The sequence below is a fragment of the Hemicordylus capensis genome, chromosome 11, assembly GCF_027244095.1.
Source record: "Hemicordylus capensis ecotype Gifberg chromosome 11, rHemCap1.1.pri, whole genome shotgun sequence".
Taxonomy (NCBI): Eukaryota; Metazoa; Chordata; class Lepidosauria; order Squamata; family Cordylidae; genus Hemicordylus; species Hemicordylus capensis.
In genome coordinates, this window is record NC_069667.1 from 1,375,147 (window position 1) to 1,395,796 (window position 20,650).

At 55.4% G+C, this 20,650-nt stretch overlaps 1 protein-coding gene across 5 annotated transcripts in view; it reads right to left on the minus strand.

Annotated features, from left to right (window-relative positions):
• STARD8 (StAR related lipid transfer domain containing 8) overlaps window positions 1-20,650 on the minus strand; it is an 87,877-nt gene that overhangs the window by 13,975 nt on the left and 53,252 nt on the right. For 3 of the 5 annotated variants that reach the window (XM_053274075.1, XM_053274078.1, XM_053274076.1), the window contains 4 exons: window positions 12,683-12,754; window positions 8,334-8,415; window positions 3,688-3,751; window positions 602-1,947 (listed from right to left, as the gene is read on the minus strand). In XM_053274075.1, coding sequence (XP_053130050.1) covers window positions 602-1,947; window positions 3,688-3,751; window positions 8,334-8,415; window positions 12,683-12,754 — 1,564 coding nt within the window. Of the gene's footprint in view, window positions 1-601; window positions 1,948-3,687; window positions 3,752-8,333; window positions 8,416-12,682; window positions 12,755-13,306; window positions 13,335-20,650 lie in introns of those variants that run through there. The other 2 variants (XM_053274077.1, XM_053274080.1) reach the window with 2 other exon arrangements.

The window sequence follows — 20,650 nt, forward strand, 5'->3', positions numbered from 1 at the left end:
AGGAGAGGTACCCTCACCTCTTAATGCAGATCTGTCCAGTTATAGCCCCTTTTGGGCTGACGTTTTGGTGACCATTCGCTGAGCACAGGATCTCCCCTTTGGCTCAACAACATTCCTGCATTGACGGGCAAGATGCCAGCTGTTTGGAACCTCCCACTGAGCCACCAGCAGTAGATTTCTACATGCCTTCCTTCCAGACAAGACTCTGGCTAATCAGCATGAGGAGGAGACATTCACACCTCAACACATCAGTTGCAGCCCCAGCCTAGGAAACCCCCTGGGGGCATCAGTCCATGTGTACGGTTCTTCCAGAGCATCAGCGTTCCCACGGGGAAAGCAGACTTTGTGCACATTCTGTGTCTAAGGGTCACACATCCCAAGGTAGGACAGAACCAACACAAGGACCACCCCAGCTCTGAACATGGGGACCAGGCAGATCCGGACTCTGAGAAAAGCTGCCGCTTTGGTAGCCTCTGAAGCAGAGTGACAGAGAAGGGGAGGAAGACTCGGGACCTGGGGAGGGGATCGTTTCCCATCCTAGAGGCAGGAAAGTGGCCCCTAAAGCCACTGAAACCCGGAGAGATGGCTGCAAGGCCCCTACCTGCAAGGCCGGGTGAGGGACGCTCCCACTCCCGAGTCCCTCCGCTCCCTCATTTCGATGTCTTCAACCTCATTCAGAGAGTTGGCCGTACTTTCAAAGTCGCTGGCGGAGGTGCCGATATCGGACATGGACTGCTCCTCGAAGTGCAGGTGGGCAGGCTCTCCCCCGGAGTCGGTGTCCTCCTCCCCGCCCTCGACCCCCAGGCTGTCCCCCTCCAGGTCCAGCCGGAGTGCCCTGGACCAGAGCTCCACCTTCTGCTGCAGCCCCCACACATCCTGCAGGACCTCGTCAAGGCTCCCGTAGCCCCCCTCTCTCCCCAGGTCAAACAGGTCGTCGTCGCCGCTGCTGCTGAACTCCGGCACGTTGTCATAGAGGCTGGTGCGGCTGCCCATCGAGCTGCAGGAAGGCCGCCTCTGCCGGGATGCCAAGGCCCGCAGGGAGGGGGTGGCTTCCACGCGGTTGCTGCTGCTGAGGCCGCCTGCGGAGAAAGCCGAGCTCTGCTTGCCGGATTTCCAGTCGGCCAAACAGCTGCTATCAAGCGGACACAAGCTTTCGATGGAGAGCGACTTGGGGAAAGTGCCTGGCTTGTAGTCCCCAGGGATGTGGATCAAATAATCCCTTTGACACAGATCTCGGTAGCCGAATCTCCTGGCATCCCAGCCGGGGCCTTTACGCACGGCGGCTTCATAGTCCTCCAGGTAAACACCACCACGCTTGGGCTCAAGTGGTGGCTTGTTTCCGGCCAGGCCCAGCACACAGTTAGTCCGATACCCTGTCGAGGGGAGGTTTTGGCCACTGCAGAAAGAGGGCAGGGTCCCCTTCCTTGGGGGAGCCCCCTTCCCCAGTGCAGGGTCCCCACCATCTTCCCACCACGGCTTGGTCTCTGTTGCAGCGGCCCCCTCTTTGGTTTTAGCGGAGTCTGACTTCTCCTTGTCTTTCCTCCGCAGAGATTCGATCCTCCGGAGGAAGCTCCGCGTCCGGCACTTCTTGGGCTTCTCCTTGCTGCTCCTGCTCAGACTGGGAGGCTGGTCTGCTGGCCAGTTGCCACTCAGGCTGTGGGTGGAGTTGCTTAAGGTGGGGGGCGGACTGGGCAGCATCACCACCACCACCGCAGCAGCAGCGCCAACCCCTGTGCTGGCGGTGCTGTGGAGAGACGTGGCCTCCAGGTCAGCACTGAGGTCGGTGAGGACGCTTTCCTGACTGGACACCTTCTGCATGGCGGAGTCTCTCTCCAGGCTGCGGGAGAGGAGGTCGTCGGAGCCAACCCGAGACCACCTTTTGCTGTCCCTCTGGAAGGCCCACCGGTTGCTGATGGCACAGAGGTCTTCCTCCTCGGAGTCTTCATTCTAGGGCAAGGACAGGCATCAGAGAGTCACTGGGCAGCCGGGAGGAGCGTCTGGCACACGCAAGGAGGGCCAGACAAGGCCACTGCCTGGCCACACATCACGGGACCATTAGACAACGACCCGGCAGGAGGAGACCAAGGATAGGAATTAGTCTCCCCGGCTTGGGAAGAATCAGAAGCTGGCTTTCTCCCTCAGCACCACCCGTTCAAGACAGTCTGACCTACCTGCCGAAACCCTTGAAACAAGATTGCTGGTTTCCTGGGGATTTCCACTGAAACCAATTATGCTCTTAAAGTTCAAACAGTATACCCTTTAGAGGCAGGCAAGTTGCACATGGAGCGGTTTATGAAAACTAGGTGTGACAACCCAGCAAACTGCAGTTTTCCACCTATAATTTCAGATATAATTTATATGCAGCAATGACATGTTTATTGCTTGTTCCTTTGTTTGCTGCCAGGATCATTTGTTTGCATATTATTCTGCACTGTGCTATTGGCCTCGAGTATGATTCGTGGAAAGCCAGTTTCCCCCTCTGTCGTCAGCTGCATCATGAAGGGCCTTTCTAGACTGTTTCTGGCAAGTGGGTCTTGTTCTCCTCCCCGGCCCCACCCCTCTGCCAGCCCCACAATGCCCACGCTCACCATCAAGGCTGAACAGCTTGATCTCATAGCCCCAAACATTTTTTAGCTGCTGAAGGGGAAGGTGGCAGCCAGGGAGTCTGGACAAAGGAGTTCTGGGCCAGAGAAAGGAAAGGGGTGTTGGGGTGGGAGAGAGACACGAGATGGGCTGGAGCTCTGGGTTGACTGCAAGTGGGGTGAGGAGAAGGAAAGCAGGGGTCTGGGAAGTCTAGTAGGGAGAGGGGCAAAGCGGAGTAAAAGGGGCCAGAAGGAAAGTTGGCTGAAGAAAGGAGCATGGTACTGAGACTCGCCCACTCGCTCAGCCAGCCTGCAGGGTCCCCAGAAGGGGACTTCTCCAACCCTGCCTCATTTCAGCTGAGACAAGGCAGAGGACAGAAGCTGCAGCCATCTGCAAGGTGCAGAGAGAGAGCTTCGCCAGGCAGCAGGCAGCCCTCCCCAGAGACAGAGGGGCTGAGCAGAAGGGAATTTGGATGGCGGGGGGCGGGGGATTCTCAGCAAGGGCTGAGGCCCCCCATCTTGGGTAGAATTCAAGATTAAACTACGAAAAAGCAGCATCTTCTCTGAGCATGACTCCCATGACAACAACTCCAAAACAGTCAGTCTTCAAAAAAGAAGAAGAAAAGCATGGAATACGGCAATGGAATCAGTGTTTTTGGTCATAGTTTCCATTACAGGCGTATTTTGCCCATTTCAGATACTATCTCTCTACCTATGATCGATATTGCTGTCTAAGCACTATCTATAATATTTAAGGGTTTTTAAAAATATGGCCTTATACAGAAGGTGATGTCTCAACTTGAAAACTGGCTAATGGCTGCTGTCATTGAAAAAGTAGTAACGGGACCCGTCACCCCACCTCCCAACCCCCCAACCGCTGCCCCTGGGATTGCTCAAGGGGAGGCCGGTTGTGGGTCCTTGGCAGGAAAGGGAGTTGTGGGGGCCAGAGAGGTTAGCAGAGGCGGCCCAGGAGGGTGGGATCCCTCCCAGCGACCGGTCACTGCACGCTCTCCGCTCAGTGGGGCCTGGTCCCGATTCCTCCCAGGAGCCCAGCTGGATTCCCAACCCAGGCCCCCCCCCACCCGCAAACTGCCCCACAGCTCACCTGCTTCCGCTGAAAGTGGACCTCCAGCTTCATCGAGGCACACGAGTTGAGGGTCATGAGCCTCCTGCAAGCAAAGGAGACAGCGATGGGTCACCTTCTGGGGGCTGCAGCTGCACGGGGGGGGCGTCTAAAAATGAGCCGCTCTTGTTTTAGGTCCTTGTCATTTGTCACGAAACAGCTGCTGGGGATCCGATGCACATGCCAGGGCGGGGGCGGGGGGGGGAAGCAGGCGGGGCCAGGCTCTGCACTTGCAGCAGTCCTTCCCCTGGGGGCAGAGAGCAGCCCGTGGGGTGCCCCTGGGCGGAGCAAGCAGGAGGGTTCACGCCAGCAGCAACTGCTTGCCAAGTGCCAAGCAAGCATGAAGTGGAGCTGCCAGCCACACACCTGAGCAGGCTCTCACTGGGCAGAGGCCCCCCTCCCTCCCTCCCTCCCTCCCTCCCACGCTTGCCCCCAGGCAACAAGCCAGGTCCTCTGCTGCCCCCCCCCCCCCGCTGCACACACACAGAGGCACACAAACTGGCCAATGGGCAGCAGCGCCACCTCTGGTCCTTGCCACTGAGTCAAGAGAGGAGAGCTGGTCTGGTGGCAGCAAGCATGACTTGTCCCCATAGCTAAGCAGGGTCTGTCCTGGTTGCATCTGAATGGGAGACCAGAAGTGTGAGCCCTGGAAGAGATTCCCCTCTTAGGGGATGGAGCCACTCTGGGAAGAGCATCTAGGTTCCAAGTTCCTTCCCTGGCATCTCCAAGGTAGGGCTGAGAAAGATTCCTGCCTGCAACCTTGGAGAAGCTACTGCCAGTCTGTATAGACAATGCTGAGCAAGACAGACCAATGGTCTGACTCAGTATATGGCAGCTCCCTCTGTTCCTATGTTCCGCCTGGCTCTGGCCTGGGCTGCAGATTCACTCCAGGCGGCATCCTGCCCTGCTGCTGCTCCCAGGACCTCTCAGATCCCCCCCCCCCTGCCCCCACTGGCTGGCTCCCGACTGCCTCCTCCCCACAGCCCAGCCTGCCACACACTGGGACCCTCAACGCTGCCAGAGGAGGAGCAGTGGAGAATGGATGAGAGATGAGTGGGGTGTAGAGGGCAGGGAGCAGATGGTTCCAGGTTTCCTCCCTGGCGGCAGGATCTCCAAGACAGCAGGGCTGAGAGAGACTCCCGCCTGCAGCCTCGGAGAAGCCGCTGCCAAACTGGGCAGACAATCCTGAGCGAGATGGACTCGGGGCTTGCCTTGCTGGAAGGCAGCTCCCTACATTCTTATGGGATATAACTCAAGTTCGGCATGAGCAAGTCGTCCCACAGAAGTCGATGGGACTTAAGTCAGGCATGCCTAGCTGGCCTCGCTGATTTCAGTGGGGTTTGGTCACGACTAACAAGCCCGGAGGCTGCCCTGGATGGGTGCTGCTTGTTTTCCTCCTGCAGAAGGTAAGCCCTGCTGGACCACGCCAAAGGACATCCTAGTCCAGCCTTCTGGGCGCTTTCCAGACTAGATCCTACAATGAGGTCAGGACGTATTTCTGCAGTGTGTTTCCACACTGCCTGCATCATGACACCGCAGTCCCTGTGCAGACAGCAGGGTGCCGTTCACCTTCCCAATGCTTTGCTGCAACTGTAATCACTGCGACATAGAGCAAAGACATGTATATCTGGTGTGGAAAAGTGGCTGTTTTTTCGGGTGGTTAGTTGCTGCAATACGGCTCCCCCTGCGGTTTTCGTTCCAAATGGGACTTGCCCAAACGGAGGCATTTTGCTGCTCTTCCAGCAGCTAGTCTGGAAAGCACCCTGCTGTTTCCCACAGGAGAGGAAGCCAACGGCCCTCCCTGGAACTCTTTCCCCAGCCACACAGCAACTCCACGGGCCATATCCCCGTGCCCAGAAGCCATGCGCAGAGCCATCCTCCAGGCCGTTTCCGAGACCTGGGCAGCAGCCACAGGGATGGTGCGAGGAGAACCACAAGTGGCCTGGAGGCCCCCTGGGAAAACACCTCCAGAATCAGCGTAAAGACCTCCCAGGCAACCAGGCAAGGAGAAGGCGGTGGGGCCTAGGCTCAGGGGCAGCGCATCTGGTAGAAGGCAGCTTGCAGGATTCGGGGCTGATGGGGCCACAGCTCAGCATCTGCTTTGCATGTGGAAAGTCCCCGGTTCCCTCCCTGGCAGCATCTCCAGGAAGGGCCGGGAGAGACTCCTGCCAGCAGCCTTGGAGAAGCTGCTGCCAGTCAGTGCAGACAAGACTGAGCTAGAGAGACCAAGGGTCTGACTCCGTAGGCAGTGCTTCCTCTGTTCCTCAGGGGAAAAGAATTATCCGCGTCCTTGGAGCAGCCGCATTAACAAGCCCTGCCCCAAGTGTGGGTGAAGGGGGTGTGTGTGTGTGTGTGTGTGTGTGTGTGTGTGTGTGTGTGTGTGTGTGTGCAGTCCATCTGCTCCAACTGGGAGGCACATGACCTACTCGCCTGTGATTAATTTGCTCAGAGCAGCCGACTGAAACCGCTTTGACATTTAGCTGACAGCCACCTAAAGCCTCTTTCACTTTCTCCTTTTGTTGGGGTTCTGAGCAATTTAATAACCGTTTCCCAGAAGAAGCCCATAATCTAAAAGGAAACAAGAGGCGAGCAGGGAGGTGGAGAGAAGAAAAGTCACCCTGGGGCTGTCAAATCCCCAGGAGGAGTTTCATTCATTCCGCTGCAGGGCCCGGCCTGAAGGACTCCGATCCCCCTGCTCATTTGCAGGGCAGGCAACACAGCCGCCCTCCACAAAGCCACACAAAGCGATCCAGGGCCAAGGAGTGGAGGTGGCAGAGGACACACCGCCTGCTGTGCAGAGCCCGGCCGGGGCTCGGGAAGGCCTGGAAACAGCCTCCCCAAAGTCTTGTTGGCATTCCTCAAGCCTTTCGCTCAAGCAGCCAACTCCAGGTGGCACTTTTGAAGACACTCAGCATCCACTCCCCATGCAACGTTCAAGCCAGCATCCCAAGCGGACGGCTCCGAAATCTGGTTCCGTTCTGGGTGGCGGCTGCTCCGGCTGGCAGGGCTGTAGCTGCTGAGAGGTCCTAAAAGTGGAGAAGGAGCAGCAGCAGCAGCAGGAGGGAATATTCCGAAGGAGCCTCCTCCTCCTCGGGCAGGAAGCAAAGTGACCAAGTGGGTGGCTGGCTGGAAAAAAGAGCCGGGCTCGTGGCCAGCGCATGACATTGGAATGTCCCAGGCGTGCCCAGCCTGTCGCCCTCCGGGAAAGCAGCCCCAGCGCCTCCCCTTTGGTCTCTGCTGCTGCCTGCAGGGAAGTCCAAACGGGGAAGGAGGACGCAGGCCGAACCAGGTGGCAAGAAAGACGAAGGCCTCCATGCACGCAAACATTAGCTGCGGGGGGTTGGGGGGGGCTTGCAGGAGCCTCCCCCTTGCCCAGCCCCCTCCGGTTGCAGCCCAGGTGGCAGGGGGGTCGAGCCAGCAGGGACACACCTGCCCCCTCATCCCAGGTTAGAGGGCAGGTTTAGGGTGGGGCAATGGTGTGGTGTGACCCCCACCCCCCCTCAGGTTTCCCCAACTCCATTCATTCAGGTTTGCAGTAAAGCCTCCCTGTAAACTCGCGGTAAAGTCCCCGGAAAGCACCGTAAACCACCTTTGTCTCATCGTGGATTCATCAGCCAGCCACCATTCTGCCTCCTAACAAGAGGGGGCAGTGCAGAAAGCTGGTTCTGAAGAATCAGATCTCATATACTGTACAGATCTGGTTTTCCAAAAGAGAATTTAGTTGACCACCTCGTCATCATTTCAGCAGCCACGAATACATTTTTAGCAACCAGTCAAAACCAAAGAGGCCAGGACTAAGATCTGCCAGCTTAGCAAATGTGGTCCCGAGAAGGCATTCGCCCCTGGAAGTTGACAGGTCAAGAGGCAATGCAAGGAACAGGACGTCCAGAAGGCCCCAGCTTCCGTCTCTGGCGTCTCCTGTACAGAAAGCTCCCTGGCCCAGACCTGAGAGAGCTGCTGTCAACAGACAGCACACTGCAGTACCTCTGAATGGAACCTTCATGTTTAAGAGCAGTCTATCCCTATCAAGGTGTTGGGTTAAAGAAAAGAAGGGGTGGCTCTCTCCCACATGTTCTGTTTGCCTGCTTTGTGAGGTAGGGAGTGGGGGGGGGCAGGGGGGGCCTGTGGAAGAGAGACTGCCAGGCTGGGCCACCGTGGGCATGATCCAGCTACAGCCCCCAAGAGGCTTCCTCTTCCCAAATCAATCACATCCGGGGTTTAATTCAGAGTAGCAGCCCACATGTGCGCACAGCATGCAGCCGCATTACTCCCCCCCCCCCCCGGCAGGAAGCAAGGAATTCCTGCTTGCAAGCCGGTGAGATGTCTTAGGAGCACCTGGGAACTCCTTCGCTGCAGTGGGTGGGGAGAGGGGAGGCAGCGAAGGGAGGCAGAGCAGCATCTGAGCAGGCGGCCAGGCAGGCAGGCGGGGACGGGGGCCCCGAAGCCACTTGGCCTGTGCCTGGCGGTTCAGACTGAGGAGCCAGAGTCGGCCGCAGCAGCAGGGCCAAGCAGAAGCCTTCTCGAGATGATCTCTGCACACACCCAGGGCTTCCGCCTCTCCTTCTGTCCAGGTTTCCACAAGCGTGTGTCTCTGCGCCCGCCTGCCATGCGCTTGTCTTGGTTTTTACCTGCAGAGGGAACTGAGCGAATCTTGATCCAGAAAGCAGTGGTCTTTCTTCACAGAGGCGATGTCAAGAGGGAACAGGGACTCTGAGGAGGAGGAGGAGGAGAGGAGAATTAGGGATGCGGAGATGGAAACAGGCAAGGGGAGAGGACGACCGGCTCCTGCCGGAGGAGGAGGAGGAGCAGAAGCTGACCGCCCAGGCGTAATCTGGAGGAAGGGAGAGGGAGCCATCCACAGCCCCGTGCAGGCAGGCAGTTTCGCCCCACTTGCTGGCCACACCATGGCGGGAATTCACCTGCTAACCTGCTTGCCAGCTAGCCCACCCTCTGGGGGTGATCAGTCAAAGGTCAGAAAGGGGGCATGTGTGCCTGCACTCCAAGAAGCCTGTGGGGTCAGGAGCACCGACACCTCTCTGCCCACACCGTGCTTCTCTTCGCAAACCTCTGGGCAAAAGGTTGCGGCGAAGGCAAGGCGGGGAGGCTCAGAAACGTGAGGGGTGCTTTCAGCCAAAAAAAACCCGCCCCCAAATTTCACCCCTCACATTAAGGGGCGGATGAGGCCAAAAGGTCCCTCAAAGTTGTGTCAAACAGACAATAAACGCTTTTGGGGACGACATCGGCGTCTCTCCCTGGCTCAGGTTTCTGACCATCCGCACATCTTGTGACATGAATTCCATCCAAGCAAATTACGCACCGAGTGAAAACAAAATGTTTCCTGTTTGTCACGAACCTAAGTTTGTTGAGACAAGTGTACGCCCAAGGACAGTCGGCAAGGGCCCGCTGGAGAGGAAGCATCCCAGGAATGGAGATACACATGCACACACAAAGGAACACACACACACACACACTACACACACACACACTACACACACACACTCCATTCACAATCCTAGCTCCTTTCACAATCTGCCCAAACCTGGGAATTTTGGTCAAGGCTACAAGAACAGAAGGAGGGGCAGAGGTGAGGAAAAGAGTGTGGAGGCGCAGGGAGAGGAGAGCAGCCACCGGGAAGGGATGAGGAGTCGTGTGGGAGACTGAAGCCTGCCCTCCTCCCCACCGAGGCCATGAGAGCTTCTGCTCCCTTTCCTCCCCCTCCAGCTTGAAATCTTATCCAGCGCTACTCTCCTAGTTCCAAGCTACCCTAAGGGATGGAATCTTGGTTTCTTTCCTAATAATAAGAGCAGCAGCAGCAGCGTAGTATTTTCAGGAGACTGCAGTTTGCAGGAAACACAACATTGCCTGGAGAAGGCATGCATCCCCACAGAACCCCACGAAGCCTGCTTCTCATAGCAGAGGACACCGTCCCCCAAAGCAGAGGCGGAACAGCAACCTGTAAGGCTTTGAGCCAGGCTTGCTCAGTGTGGATGTGTCCGGAGTGGAGCTGCGTCCAGCCCGGACAATAGCCGGCTGCTGCACGCTGCCTAGGAGCTGGCTTTCCTTCCACCTATTGTCCTGCCCGCCTCCCCACTTTCTTCGAGCAGAGCCCAGGCCTTCATCTCTCCCTCCCTGGGCTGAGGATGCTCTTCTTCACCATGTGCTGACAGTAAACAAAGGTCAGCCTAAAGGCATCATATTACCCTTTGCAAGGTCTGTTTTTGCAAAGGGCGTAATGCAAGAAAGGCTGCCTGGGGGATGCAATTCTGCGGAAGCACATAAGAGCGCCACAAAACTCAGCACTGAGTCCGGTATATATATCTACACACTTGTAAAAAGTGTCGTTCTTCTCTTTAACTCACCATGGATCACCTCACCACACAGCATTAAAACCAAACAGAATCAGCAGTAGCAAACCACACACAAATATAATCAATTCAGCAGGAACTATCTCTTCTACACAACAGAAAACAGCCCAGAGAAAAAGAGAAGGAGCCGTCAAAGGAGCCAAGTCCATAAACCAGCGGAAAGAGCCAAGTTTTAGCTCACCGTCTGAAAGTGTGCAGTGATGGGGCGACACGTAAGAAAGAGGGCATGTTGGTGCCTCTACTCTCCTCGAGCACCTTCCTTACAAGGCAAGGCTACAACGCCTGGGGTTTTTAGCTCAGAAAAAAGACTGCTCAGGGGAGACATGACAGAGGTCTATAAAATTATGCATGGTGTGGAGAAAGGGGATAGAGAGAATTTCCCCCCCCCTCTCAGCACTCGAACCAGGGCCAGGGGTCATCCCATGAAACTGATTGCCAGGAAACCTAGGACCAACAAAAGGAAGTACTTTTCCACACAGCACATAATTGAGCTATGGAATTCTCTGCCACAGGATGTGGTGACAGCCACCAGCCTGGAGGGCTTTAAGAGCAGCTTAGACAAATTCATGGAGGACAGGTCTACCAATGGCTACTAGTCTGGTGGCTGTGGGCCACCTCCAGCCTCAGAGGCAAGATGCCTCTGAATCGCAGTTGCCAGGGAGCAACAGCAAGGGAGAGGGCAAAACAAACAAACAAGCAAGCAAACAAACAAACAAACAAACAAACCCTCACATGCTGCCTGTGGGCTTCTTGGAGGCATCTGGTGGGCCACTGTGGGAAACTGCATGCTGGACTAGATGGTGCCTCCTTGGGCCTGCTCCAGCAGGGCTGCACTTGTTCTTACGTGGGAGAAGGCAGTCCCTCATGTTCCCAGGTCCATGGACAGGGAGGGCCTAACCAGGCCCCACTAGAACTGGACTTGGAAATGGACAGGCAACCCAAGCAGAGCAAGCAATCCTGAAGCAACATTGCCAGTCGGCCCCCTCTGCCTTCTGCTCATTTGGGGTGAAACCCGCTCCTTCCAGCAGGGAAAACAGCCTGCAGAGGTTTCCCTGCAGAACAGCAGGAGCTGTCAGGAGCCTCCCCATCAGAGAGACGCGCAGAGAACCAGGCTGCCTGTCCCCGCACCGGCGGTTCCAGAGCTCCAGCCATCCCGGCCGACATGCCCACATCCCCTCCGAGGAAGGCTCATCTGTCCGGAGAGCCCTGCCAGGCATCCTGTGAGATCTCTGGCAAGGGGATGCCCGGAGGGGGAAAGCTCAGGAATGCAAGGCGGCCGAGAGCACAGGCCCACAACAGGCGGGGTGGGGGGCGTTCTGCATGCTCGTCTAACCCTCACACCACTGGGCAACTGACCAGCCAGGTCTTGGAGGCCCTTGGAGGAAAGGAGCAGCACAATCCCGGCCAAAGTGCCCTTGAGGAGGAACACCCTGAGCAGGAACAGGACGGCTGGGAATGATCAAGATAAAGGGCCACTTCCCTTTGCTGCTGTGGGGGCCACCAGCAGAAGTATAGGCTAACCCAAGGGCCAGATACACCCCCGGAAGGCAGGATGGCAGCCAGGGAGGGGGTTCTTGTGTCCAGGGTCCATGCACAGAGATGGCCAGAAGGTGGGACAAATCTCAAGGGCTGCTCCTACAACTACTACAACAAATATTTATGTTCCGCTTTTCAACACAAGTTCCCAAAGTGGTTTACATAGAAAAATAACAAACCAATACATCAGAGGGCTCCCTGTCCCCAAAGTGCTCACGATCGGAAAAAAGAAACAGAAGACAGACCCCAGCAACAGCCACCGGAGGGGTGCTGTGCTGGGGCTGGAGAGGGCCAGTTGCTCTCCCCCGGCTCGAGAAAGAGCAGCGCCATTTTTTAAAAGGTGCCTCTTGGCCCAGTTCGCAGGGGGGTTGACTGACCTGCAGGTGCTTTTTCTGAGGATATCCAGCAAGCCACAGTTGGAGACAACACGCTGGGCTTGGAGGAATTTTGGTCCTGACCCAGTATGGAAGTTGCTCTGTTCTGTTGTTCCGACCCCAGGGAGGTGGCCTAGAGCCGCCAGGGTTCACTCAGCCGGGGAGAGAGACAGTTGCCAAGATCATCGAACTGTCTGAAAGGAGTGCCAGTCAACATGGCTACCCCAAGGGCGTCCACAGGGCAAAACACCGCACGGGGGCCTCTGATGACCAAGGTAAGAAGAGTCTGAGGCAGAAAAGGCCCGGGGTGCTAGAAGGACTTCCAAGACTGCAGGTTGTGGCACTGAGCATCAACTCTGTCTCAGCGCAGGTCACATATTTTGAAGCGTGTTGGAGGCAGGGGTAAGTACACACACACACACACACACACGGAACACAATGAGTGATACACATCTGCACACTTTCAATTGTGCCTGATTCCTCCTGCAATGATTCCATCTTGAAATGGCCGGGGAGAGATGGAGGGAATCGGGCAAGCACGCGCCTTGAGAGAGACACGTGTGTGGATCTATCTTGCAAGGAAGTGGGGGGGAGCTCTGCCCCAGGCAGTGTGTGAGCCAGTCCCGAAGACGGACGCGAGAGAAGAGGGCCAGCATGCCAGCCGGGGCCCACAAGCCCAGGCACGCCCGCGAGCCTGCTTACCTTCATAGAGTTGTGCATACTGAGGGAACCCAGCCGCCCGCAGCCAGTCGCACGCTTTCTTCGCCTCCGCTTCTGAAACACAGCAAACAAGGAGCACATCTGAGGAGGGGCTCTTGGCGCAAGGGCAGGCATCTCCCAGCAGCCCAGCGGACACCGTGCAAAGAGGAACCCCAGCACTGGGGACGGGCCCAAGTCAAGGACGGCTCTGGAGAGGCTTCTGAGCTGGGAAGCCGAAGGAGTCCTCAAGAGCCTCCTTGTCCAACCGGCTCCAGCCGTGTGGGAAGGAGACCAAACTTGAGGGCTACACTCACTCCCCACCCCACCCCACCCCACTGCCCTGTCTGTTGTGCTGCAGAGCCGATCAAGAGCTGACAAAGCGGAACTCTCCCTAAGGGCTCATCCAGACCGTTGGCAGATGCTTTGTTTCTTTTAAAAACCCTGCAGGTTATTTTCTTTTTCAAAAATGGCGAGCGAGCGCAAAACAGACTTGGGAGCCGGGGGTGGCTGTGCTTGGCTGAACACAAGCCAACTCTGGCCCCGCTGGGCTTCAGCACCCACAGCTCTGGCTCCAGCCACCCTGCCCCACCCTCGTCTCCATGACAGAGTCCTCTATCCAGCACTCACTCAAGGACAGCAGGCCGGGTTGCTGCAATGCCAGCATTCTTATAGCGCTAGGGAGATGCCCCTCACGCTGTGCACTCGCTCTCCAGAGATAGCCATCCCATCCTGCACGCCTCCCGTCCATGAGGCCTGGGCCATCTGCTGTCAGGAGCAAGAGGCAAGAGGCCATGCCCGCTCTGCTCAACCTTTCTTCATAGGAGGGAGTGGGTAGATGGGAGAAAGCCAACGGAGGGTTAATACACAGGGCCCCCCCCCCCCCCCGGTGACCCCACAGACCTCTGCCATTAAGGGCCAGGCCTGCTTCTGTCTGCACCATCCCCTCTTGGATTCTGCTCCTTGGTCACACTAGAGTGACAGAAGGTTGGGAACCATCCTGCTGCACACACTGCCATGGGGCGTCTGGACGGAGCTTTGAAACCGTTAGGGTGCTTCCCCAGGAACTCGAGTCTGGAACTTGGCAAGGCAGGAACTGAGCCTCTGTGGACTATTCGCTCATTGGACCAGGTGCGGGCAAAGCCCGCTGGGGCCATTTTGTCTCGGCTCTGCCAGCCCCAATACCTTTCTAGCAGGGCAAGGCCAAAGGCCTGCACGTGGTTTGACTAGCAGCAAGGAACAGAACATTGTTTGCAAAAGCTGGAAAGAGACAGAAGCACCCCACCCTGGAATGCTCCACTCCCCGCTTTGTCTGGAATATCCAAGCTACAGTCCGGGATGTGCAGCCCAAAATCTGTCAAGGGATTCCTGCTAGAAAGTTCCATCGTGGTCTTTCCCTTCCCAAAGCACAGGCTGGAGAACAGAGCAGGGCCCTCCTGAAACTGTTCAGTCGCGGGTTCCTCTTTGGACCTCAGACACAGAACTAGCCCAGCAAAGCCGGCAGAGATGCTGCCTCTTTGCAAAGGACTAGAGAGTGTGCTTCACCGCGCAAGTGGCTGGTGCTGGCAAGAGAGTTTCCTGACCAGAAGAGCAAAGACCTGGCTGAGGATGCCTTAAAAGTAGGTTTGCCATCGTCTGGAGCAAGCTGCAAAGCACCAGCAGGCACCTCTCAGGGGAGGCCGATGGAGGCGAGAAGAGAGCAGTGCGGGGCTGAAGGCCTGCAGGTCCGCTAAGCCATCCATGCAACGGAGCAGGAAGGCTGACAAGACTGGCTCTGGAGGGGAGCTGGGGCTGCTGCCTGGCGCCCCGAGAGTGGAGACTCAGAAGGCAGAGCCTCCGCTCAGCAAGGAAAGCAGGGCGTGTGCACTGGGCAGGCCTGGGATCCTGCTGAACTCTCCTTCACAGCCACAATGGGAACGTGAACTCAGAACATGAGATTTCCTTCCTTCCCGTTGTTCCAGGGAGCACTGGATACAGGAAGAGGAGGAAGAAAGCTGCCTTTCCTCTGGCCTTTTCAAACAGGACTTGGTGCCCAGTAAATGCTTCAGCTGCCCGTGGCGGCTCTGCCCTGGACCCCACATGCAGGCACCCGCCTCACACCAAACCCAAAGACCTTGGGTGCGGGGCAGGGTCATGAAAGACATCACCTGGCCCAGTGGGGTCCTCTAGGGACACCCCAAACAAAATGTGGCCCAGCTGACCCCGTCCTGGCCAAGCAACGGCAAGAGACCTCCCACCCCCAACAGGCTTTCCGAAAGCAGCCAAGGAGTTTGACCCTTCCTCAGCTACCGCTAGGCCAAGGATGGGGCCGTAGCTCAATAGAAGAGCCTCTGCTTGGCAGGCAGAAGATCCCCAGTTCAAGCCCCGACAGCATCTCCACCAGGTGGGGCTGGGAGAGACTCCTGCCTGCAACCTGGGAGAAGCCGCCGCCGCCAGTCAGTGCAGATAACACTCAGCTAGATGGGCCAAGGGTCGGACTCAGCAGAAGGCAGCTTCCCATGTGCCTTTCCTGTTCAACGATTACTAGCTCACCACCCTGTTTGATTCCATTTGTAGACAATACAAATGTTTTGGAATTCCAGCATCAATAAGGATGCACTAAGTTATTCAATATTTGTCTTCCTTCCTTTGTGCACCAGACCTAGATTAGTCAGTTTCACCACTTCTGTGAGAATCCCGCCGGGAAGAGGCAGTGGTGGCCAGCATCCCCACGCTGAGCCATCCCCATTCTTGCAGATATTAATAAAGCACTTAGCAACCAAATTCTTAACTTTTACCCCGTCTTTTAAATGGCCCAATGGAAGAATGGACTTTGCAGCTGCTTGATCCTAAAAATGTGATGCTGGCGCTCCAGATCATCAATCGTTCTGAGCTGCCTGGCAAGGAGGCCCTGTCCATCTGCATGTTGGCCGGAGATGCTTGGAGCAGGTTTCTGGATGCACGCTCCAGTCGTGAGGAATGCACCCCAGGCTGGTGATCCACACTGCCACCTCACACAAGCCAACACACCCCTGTGTCAGGTGAGGAGAGGTGGGCCATTTCCTGCCAATTCTGAGATTCTCCTTGAGCTTGAAGGTTCTCCTGCCCCATAGAGTGGGGGGTGGGAGGATCCTTTCCAAGAGAGGCTTAGCCAAAAACGGGGCTAGCAAAGCATTTGTTTATCTCATTGCTGAGACGAGGGTCTTGGAATACCAAAGGGTACATCTCAGCCCTGCAATGCACTTGCATCTTACCACACGGAAGTGATCTTTGCATATTATTTAAGACTTGGGTCCTGATCAGAAAGACCAGCCAGCCATTACACGTACCAGTTACAACTGAAATAGTTCCAGCTTGGTTGTGATCATTCAGACCAATAAAGCACAAGGAACTGGTTTGGTATACCTGAACAAGTTCTAATCTGGCTCACAGGGGAACATTTAACAAGGTCTTCTTCACAGCATACAGCGGTTCTCATGGCAGCGCTGACCGGCAATGTGGGAGAGAGCCAACGGCCCTGATTGATTGGTCTTCGCCTGCAATCCAGGACTGCACCGTTTGTCTACTGTGCACGGACTGTGAGCTGACAGGCTCTTTGTTGTATTCCCGGCCAGGTGCAAAAGCACCCAATATTAGGGATGTGCGAACCGGTTCAAATCCGAACCGGGGTAGTTCGGAGGTTCAGATTCGAACCGAACCATCCATCAGGTTCCAGCTGCGGGTTCGAATTCGAACCAAACCAGGGGGTGGTTCGTTTCCAACCAGTTCAGACACCCAAAAATTGGCATGATGGTAGCTGGCACCCAGGGGTACCTGTCACCCAAACCCCAAAGCAATCGGACACTCGTACGATTTTTTATGAATTTTGGGGGGGGGGGGAATTCTCATAGGGTATAATGGGACTCCAACCAGACCATTATACCTTATTGTGGAGCACCCATGAGTGCCAACAACCACCAAACCCTGAAGCAATAGGACAGTCCTACAATTTTTAATGAATATTTGAAATATTTTTAATTATTTTTCTCATAGAGTATAATGGGACCCGAACCAGTCCATATCCCCTATTGTGGAGCACCTAGGGGCACAAAAGCGGGGCTGGTGGTAGACAGACAGGGGTGCCTACCACCGAAAAAACCCCAAGGCAATTGGACACTCCTCTGATTATTGGTGAATTGTTAAAGTATTTTTGAATTCCTCATAGAGAATAATTAGGATTGCAGCAAATGTATAGCTTCACGTCGGGGGGAAAGGGGTGTCGTAGAGTGGAGTGTGGTGGGTGGTAGTTCTTAGGGTGGGCAAGGAAGCTATCAGAATTATTTGAAAGGAATTGGGCAAAGGGATGATTTTAAAGTGATTTTTGAAGTTTACGCGTCTTTAAGGTTTTTCTCCATAAAGAAGCATGGAGGTGTCAGCAAAAGTATAGCTTCACGTCGGGGGCAAAGGGGTGGCCTAGAACAGTGTGGGGTTGGTGGTAGTGCCAGGTAGGGGCAAGGAAGCTACCTGAATTTTTTCAAAGGATTTGGGCAGAGGGCTGATTTTGGGTGAATTGTTGAAGTTTACGCGTCTTTAAGGTTTTCCCTCATAAGCTATAATGGAGCTTTCAGCAGCCCCATAAGTGCACTTGGGGGGTGCTGGGGTGGCCCAGAGCGAGTGGTGGTGTATGGCACATAGGGTGCCAACCACCCCCATGGGTTGCTAACCCATGGTGTACAGGGTTCTGTTGTTTCTGAGGTGTTCTGAGTGTGGATTCTATGATAGCAAATGAGATTTTCAATGAGACACCATGAATCCACTCACTCTCATTTGCTATCATAGAATCAGCCCTCTGCCCAAATCCTTTGAAAAAATTCAGGTAGCTTCCTTGCCCCTACCTGGCACTACCACCAACCCCACACTGCTCTAGGCTACCCCTTTGCCCCCGATGTGAAAGGGATGGAAAGACTCTGCAGGTCAGCAGAGGGGAGTTGGCAGCATCGCTACCACCAGCCAGGGGACCCACAGCCAGAGAGGGGGCCTGCCCTTCCCTCTTGCCCGTGGGCTTCACGGGGGCATCTGGTGGGCCACTGTAGGGAACAGGAGGCTGGACTGGATGGGGCTGCTGGGCCTGATCCAGCAGGGCTGCTCTAATGTTCAGCCCCCAAGACTCCCTACAGTGCCTTCAACCCCCACCCTCTGGAGGGAGAAGAGCCTGGGCTGCAAAACCAACCGTGCAGGGCTCAGAAAACTGTGCAGCAGCTGCTGCAGCAGCAGCAGCAGCACAGAGACCCCCCACATAAACCACTACCGACTCAGGGGTAACCACTCGGTTACCCCTGCTAACCGAGGAAAGAGGAAACTTTTTTAAAGTGGCGGTTCTCTTGATTGAGCAGGGGGAGAGCAACTGGCCCTCTCCATCCCCAGCACGGCATCCCTCCAGTGGCTGTTGCCGGCGTCTATCTTGCGTTTCTTCTTAGATTGTGAGCCCTTTGGGGACAGGGAACCATTGTCTGTCTGTCTGTCTGTCTGGCCACTGCCTTAAATTCCAAGCCCGGCACAACTGGCCTCTGCGTGACGTTACAGCCTCTGGGAATGCTCCAATATATTTCTCACCTCCCAGAAAACACACACACAAGCTGAAACCAACTGGGGGTCTATTATGCAAACTACGTAGACCTTTGGACATTTCCAATCCCTTCACTACTCCACAACCTTTCAAAGTGGCCCTTAAGAAACGGGGCTAGGATCCAGGGGGTGTGAGAAATGCTTCTCTTCCGTGGGCAGCCAAGAACGAACTAATCTAGGATGAACTTTCATATATAAATAGAGGAGGTCCGTTAAAGAAGCAAAGCAGGCAGCAAGAAAGATACACACAGGTTGCTAGTGAATGTGGCTGAACCCCAGGATGCAACATTTAATTCTCTCTAGGAAGTCACGTCCAGCAGTACCAGCTCTCTGTCAACCCATAAATAAGTGCTTTAAAGCTTCTACACACACACACACACACACACACACACACACACACACACACACACACAGAGTCCCTGAATTTCACTGTAAAATTCCAAATCCCTGGGTTAATACCCACACAGGCAATCAGTGTGTGCAAAAGAAAACCACATTGTAAAGCTGTCCATGTGTGACATCATGGAGAGCTGGGAAGCAGGAAGGCCGGCAGATGGGAGGGGCCGGGTGGGCCAGCTTTTCTGAATAGGCTGTTCTTCCCACTGGGTCAAAAACCAAGCACTAGGCCACACTGGAGCGCAAGCTCTTCCCCAGCTCAGGAATGCAAGAACATTGCCCTGTTTGGTGGAGAGAAGGTATTAGAAAATGTGGGTGCATCTCCTCTGCTGTGGCATTGGCACTGGCTGAGATCTGGCACTCGTCATTTTTGCCATGAGTGGGAAGCATTGCTTTGGAAAGACTTGCTGGCTGCAACATCAAGGCGAATGTTGGTACTGGAAAGAATAAGGTCTACCCAGGTCCCTGCCGAGATGGGCATTTGAGGAAAGGTGGCAGAGGAGAGGTGGGGGATTCAACACAGACACTGTAGCAGATGGTCAGCACACCTCAGCTTGATAAGGAGCACCTTTGCGGATTTATCGACACCTCCTTCCTTCCTTCCTTCCTTCCTTCCTTCCTTCCTTCCTTCCTTCCTTCCTTCCTTCCTTCCTTCCTTCCTTCCTCCTCTCGCCTGCCCATTTCCTTCTGACCTTCTCCCTTTCCTGGGTTGATGCTCTAGCCACAGTTTGCCATGACACCCGTATCAAGCACACTATGGTTAGATTGCCCAAAAGGAGGAGGAGATCCCCATGCAAAGAACAAACTCATCAACTCCTTGGCCAAAGCAAGTGCCATTCCACAGCGCTCAGGTGCTCTACCTGGGAGGAGACAGCAGGAGATCACACTCAGTGGGAATCCTGCTTCTTACATTGCAGCTGTCAATCTTCATACATGCTTTCTCCTCTACTCTCTCTCTCTCTTGCACTGACAGCTCAATAAAGACATAAAAGTCTTTGGCTTTATGTCTGCTGGTGTGAGAATGCAAGAAGTTTTCCTGAATCACATGGGATCAGAAGCTTTTTTTTTTTTTAAGCAACCCACAAGGGAACCTGTTTGGGGGAGCTGGCTGCAAAATGGAGTCCTCCACACCCGAACCTTCATTGGCAGTGTCCCCCTTGAGAGAGACGGACCCCCCCAGATGTTTATTGCAAAAGTCAGCTATATCTGAAGCCACATCCAGTGGAGTTTCCCTTCATCTTATCTGTGCTTGTGGCTGTCGGTTTAGATGGAGATTAACGTCAGGGTGAGCAAAAGTCAGCGGCTGCTCAAGAGGGAGAAGCGCATGACCCAAGGACAGATGGGAAAGGCTGGCTGGGCAGGCAGCAGAAGATGCTGGAGGGAAACCCTCCCTCTGAGTTGGAAACAGAACTGTGTGGAGCGGTTCCAGACACCGCCACGGATCCTACAACCAGAATGCTGTGTATTCTGCACTCGTGCTCAATACGTAAGGCAGTGGTTCTCAGACCTGAGTTCCCAGGTGTCCTTCGAACTCCGGCCGTCCTCTGCCACCATGGCCAACAGGGGGTGGTCAGTGTTCCCTCTAAGGTGCGCGGATGTCCATTTTGCACACAGGTTTTTTGATGTCCACTCAGTGAACGTTTGATCCTGCTCAGGTTGAATCAGGAAGGCCTCACTCCGAATGCACATGGTGCGTGCACACTGCCTTGCTAGTGCTGCCCAGAACAAAACTCATCCCGGCACACAGACGAAAAAGGTTAGAGCCCCTGACGCTGCTGCCGCCTCTTCTGCTGCCGCCTTGGGAGGGTTCCCAGCAGCACACGGCTGGGCCCAAACCGCTCTGCATTCCACACAACGGCTGCAGCAGCAGCAGCAGCAGCAGCGAGACAGCTGGCATGGCTGAAGCCGACTCGCTTTCTTCCTGTGGCTGCAACAGGAATCCGTCCCAACACGGCTTCCTTTCCAGAATAGTTCTATTTCAGCAAAGCCGGCATG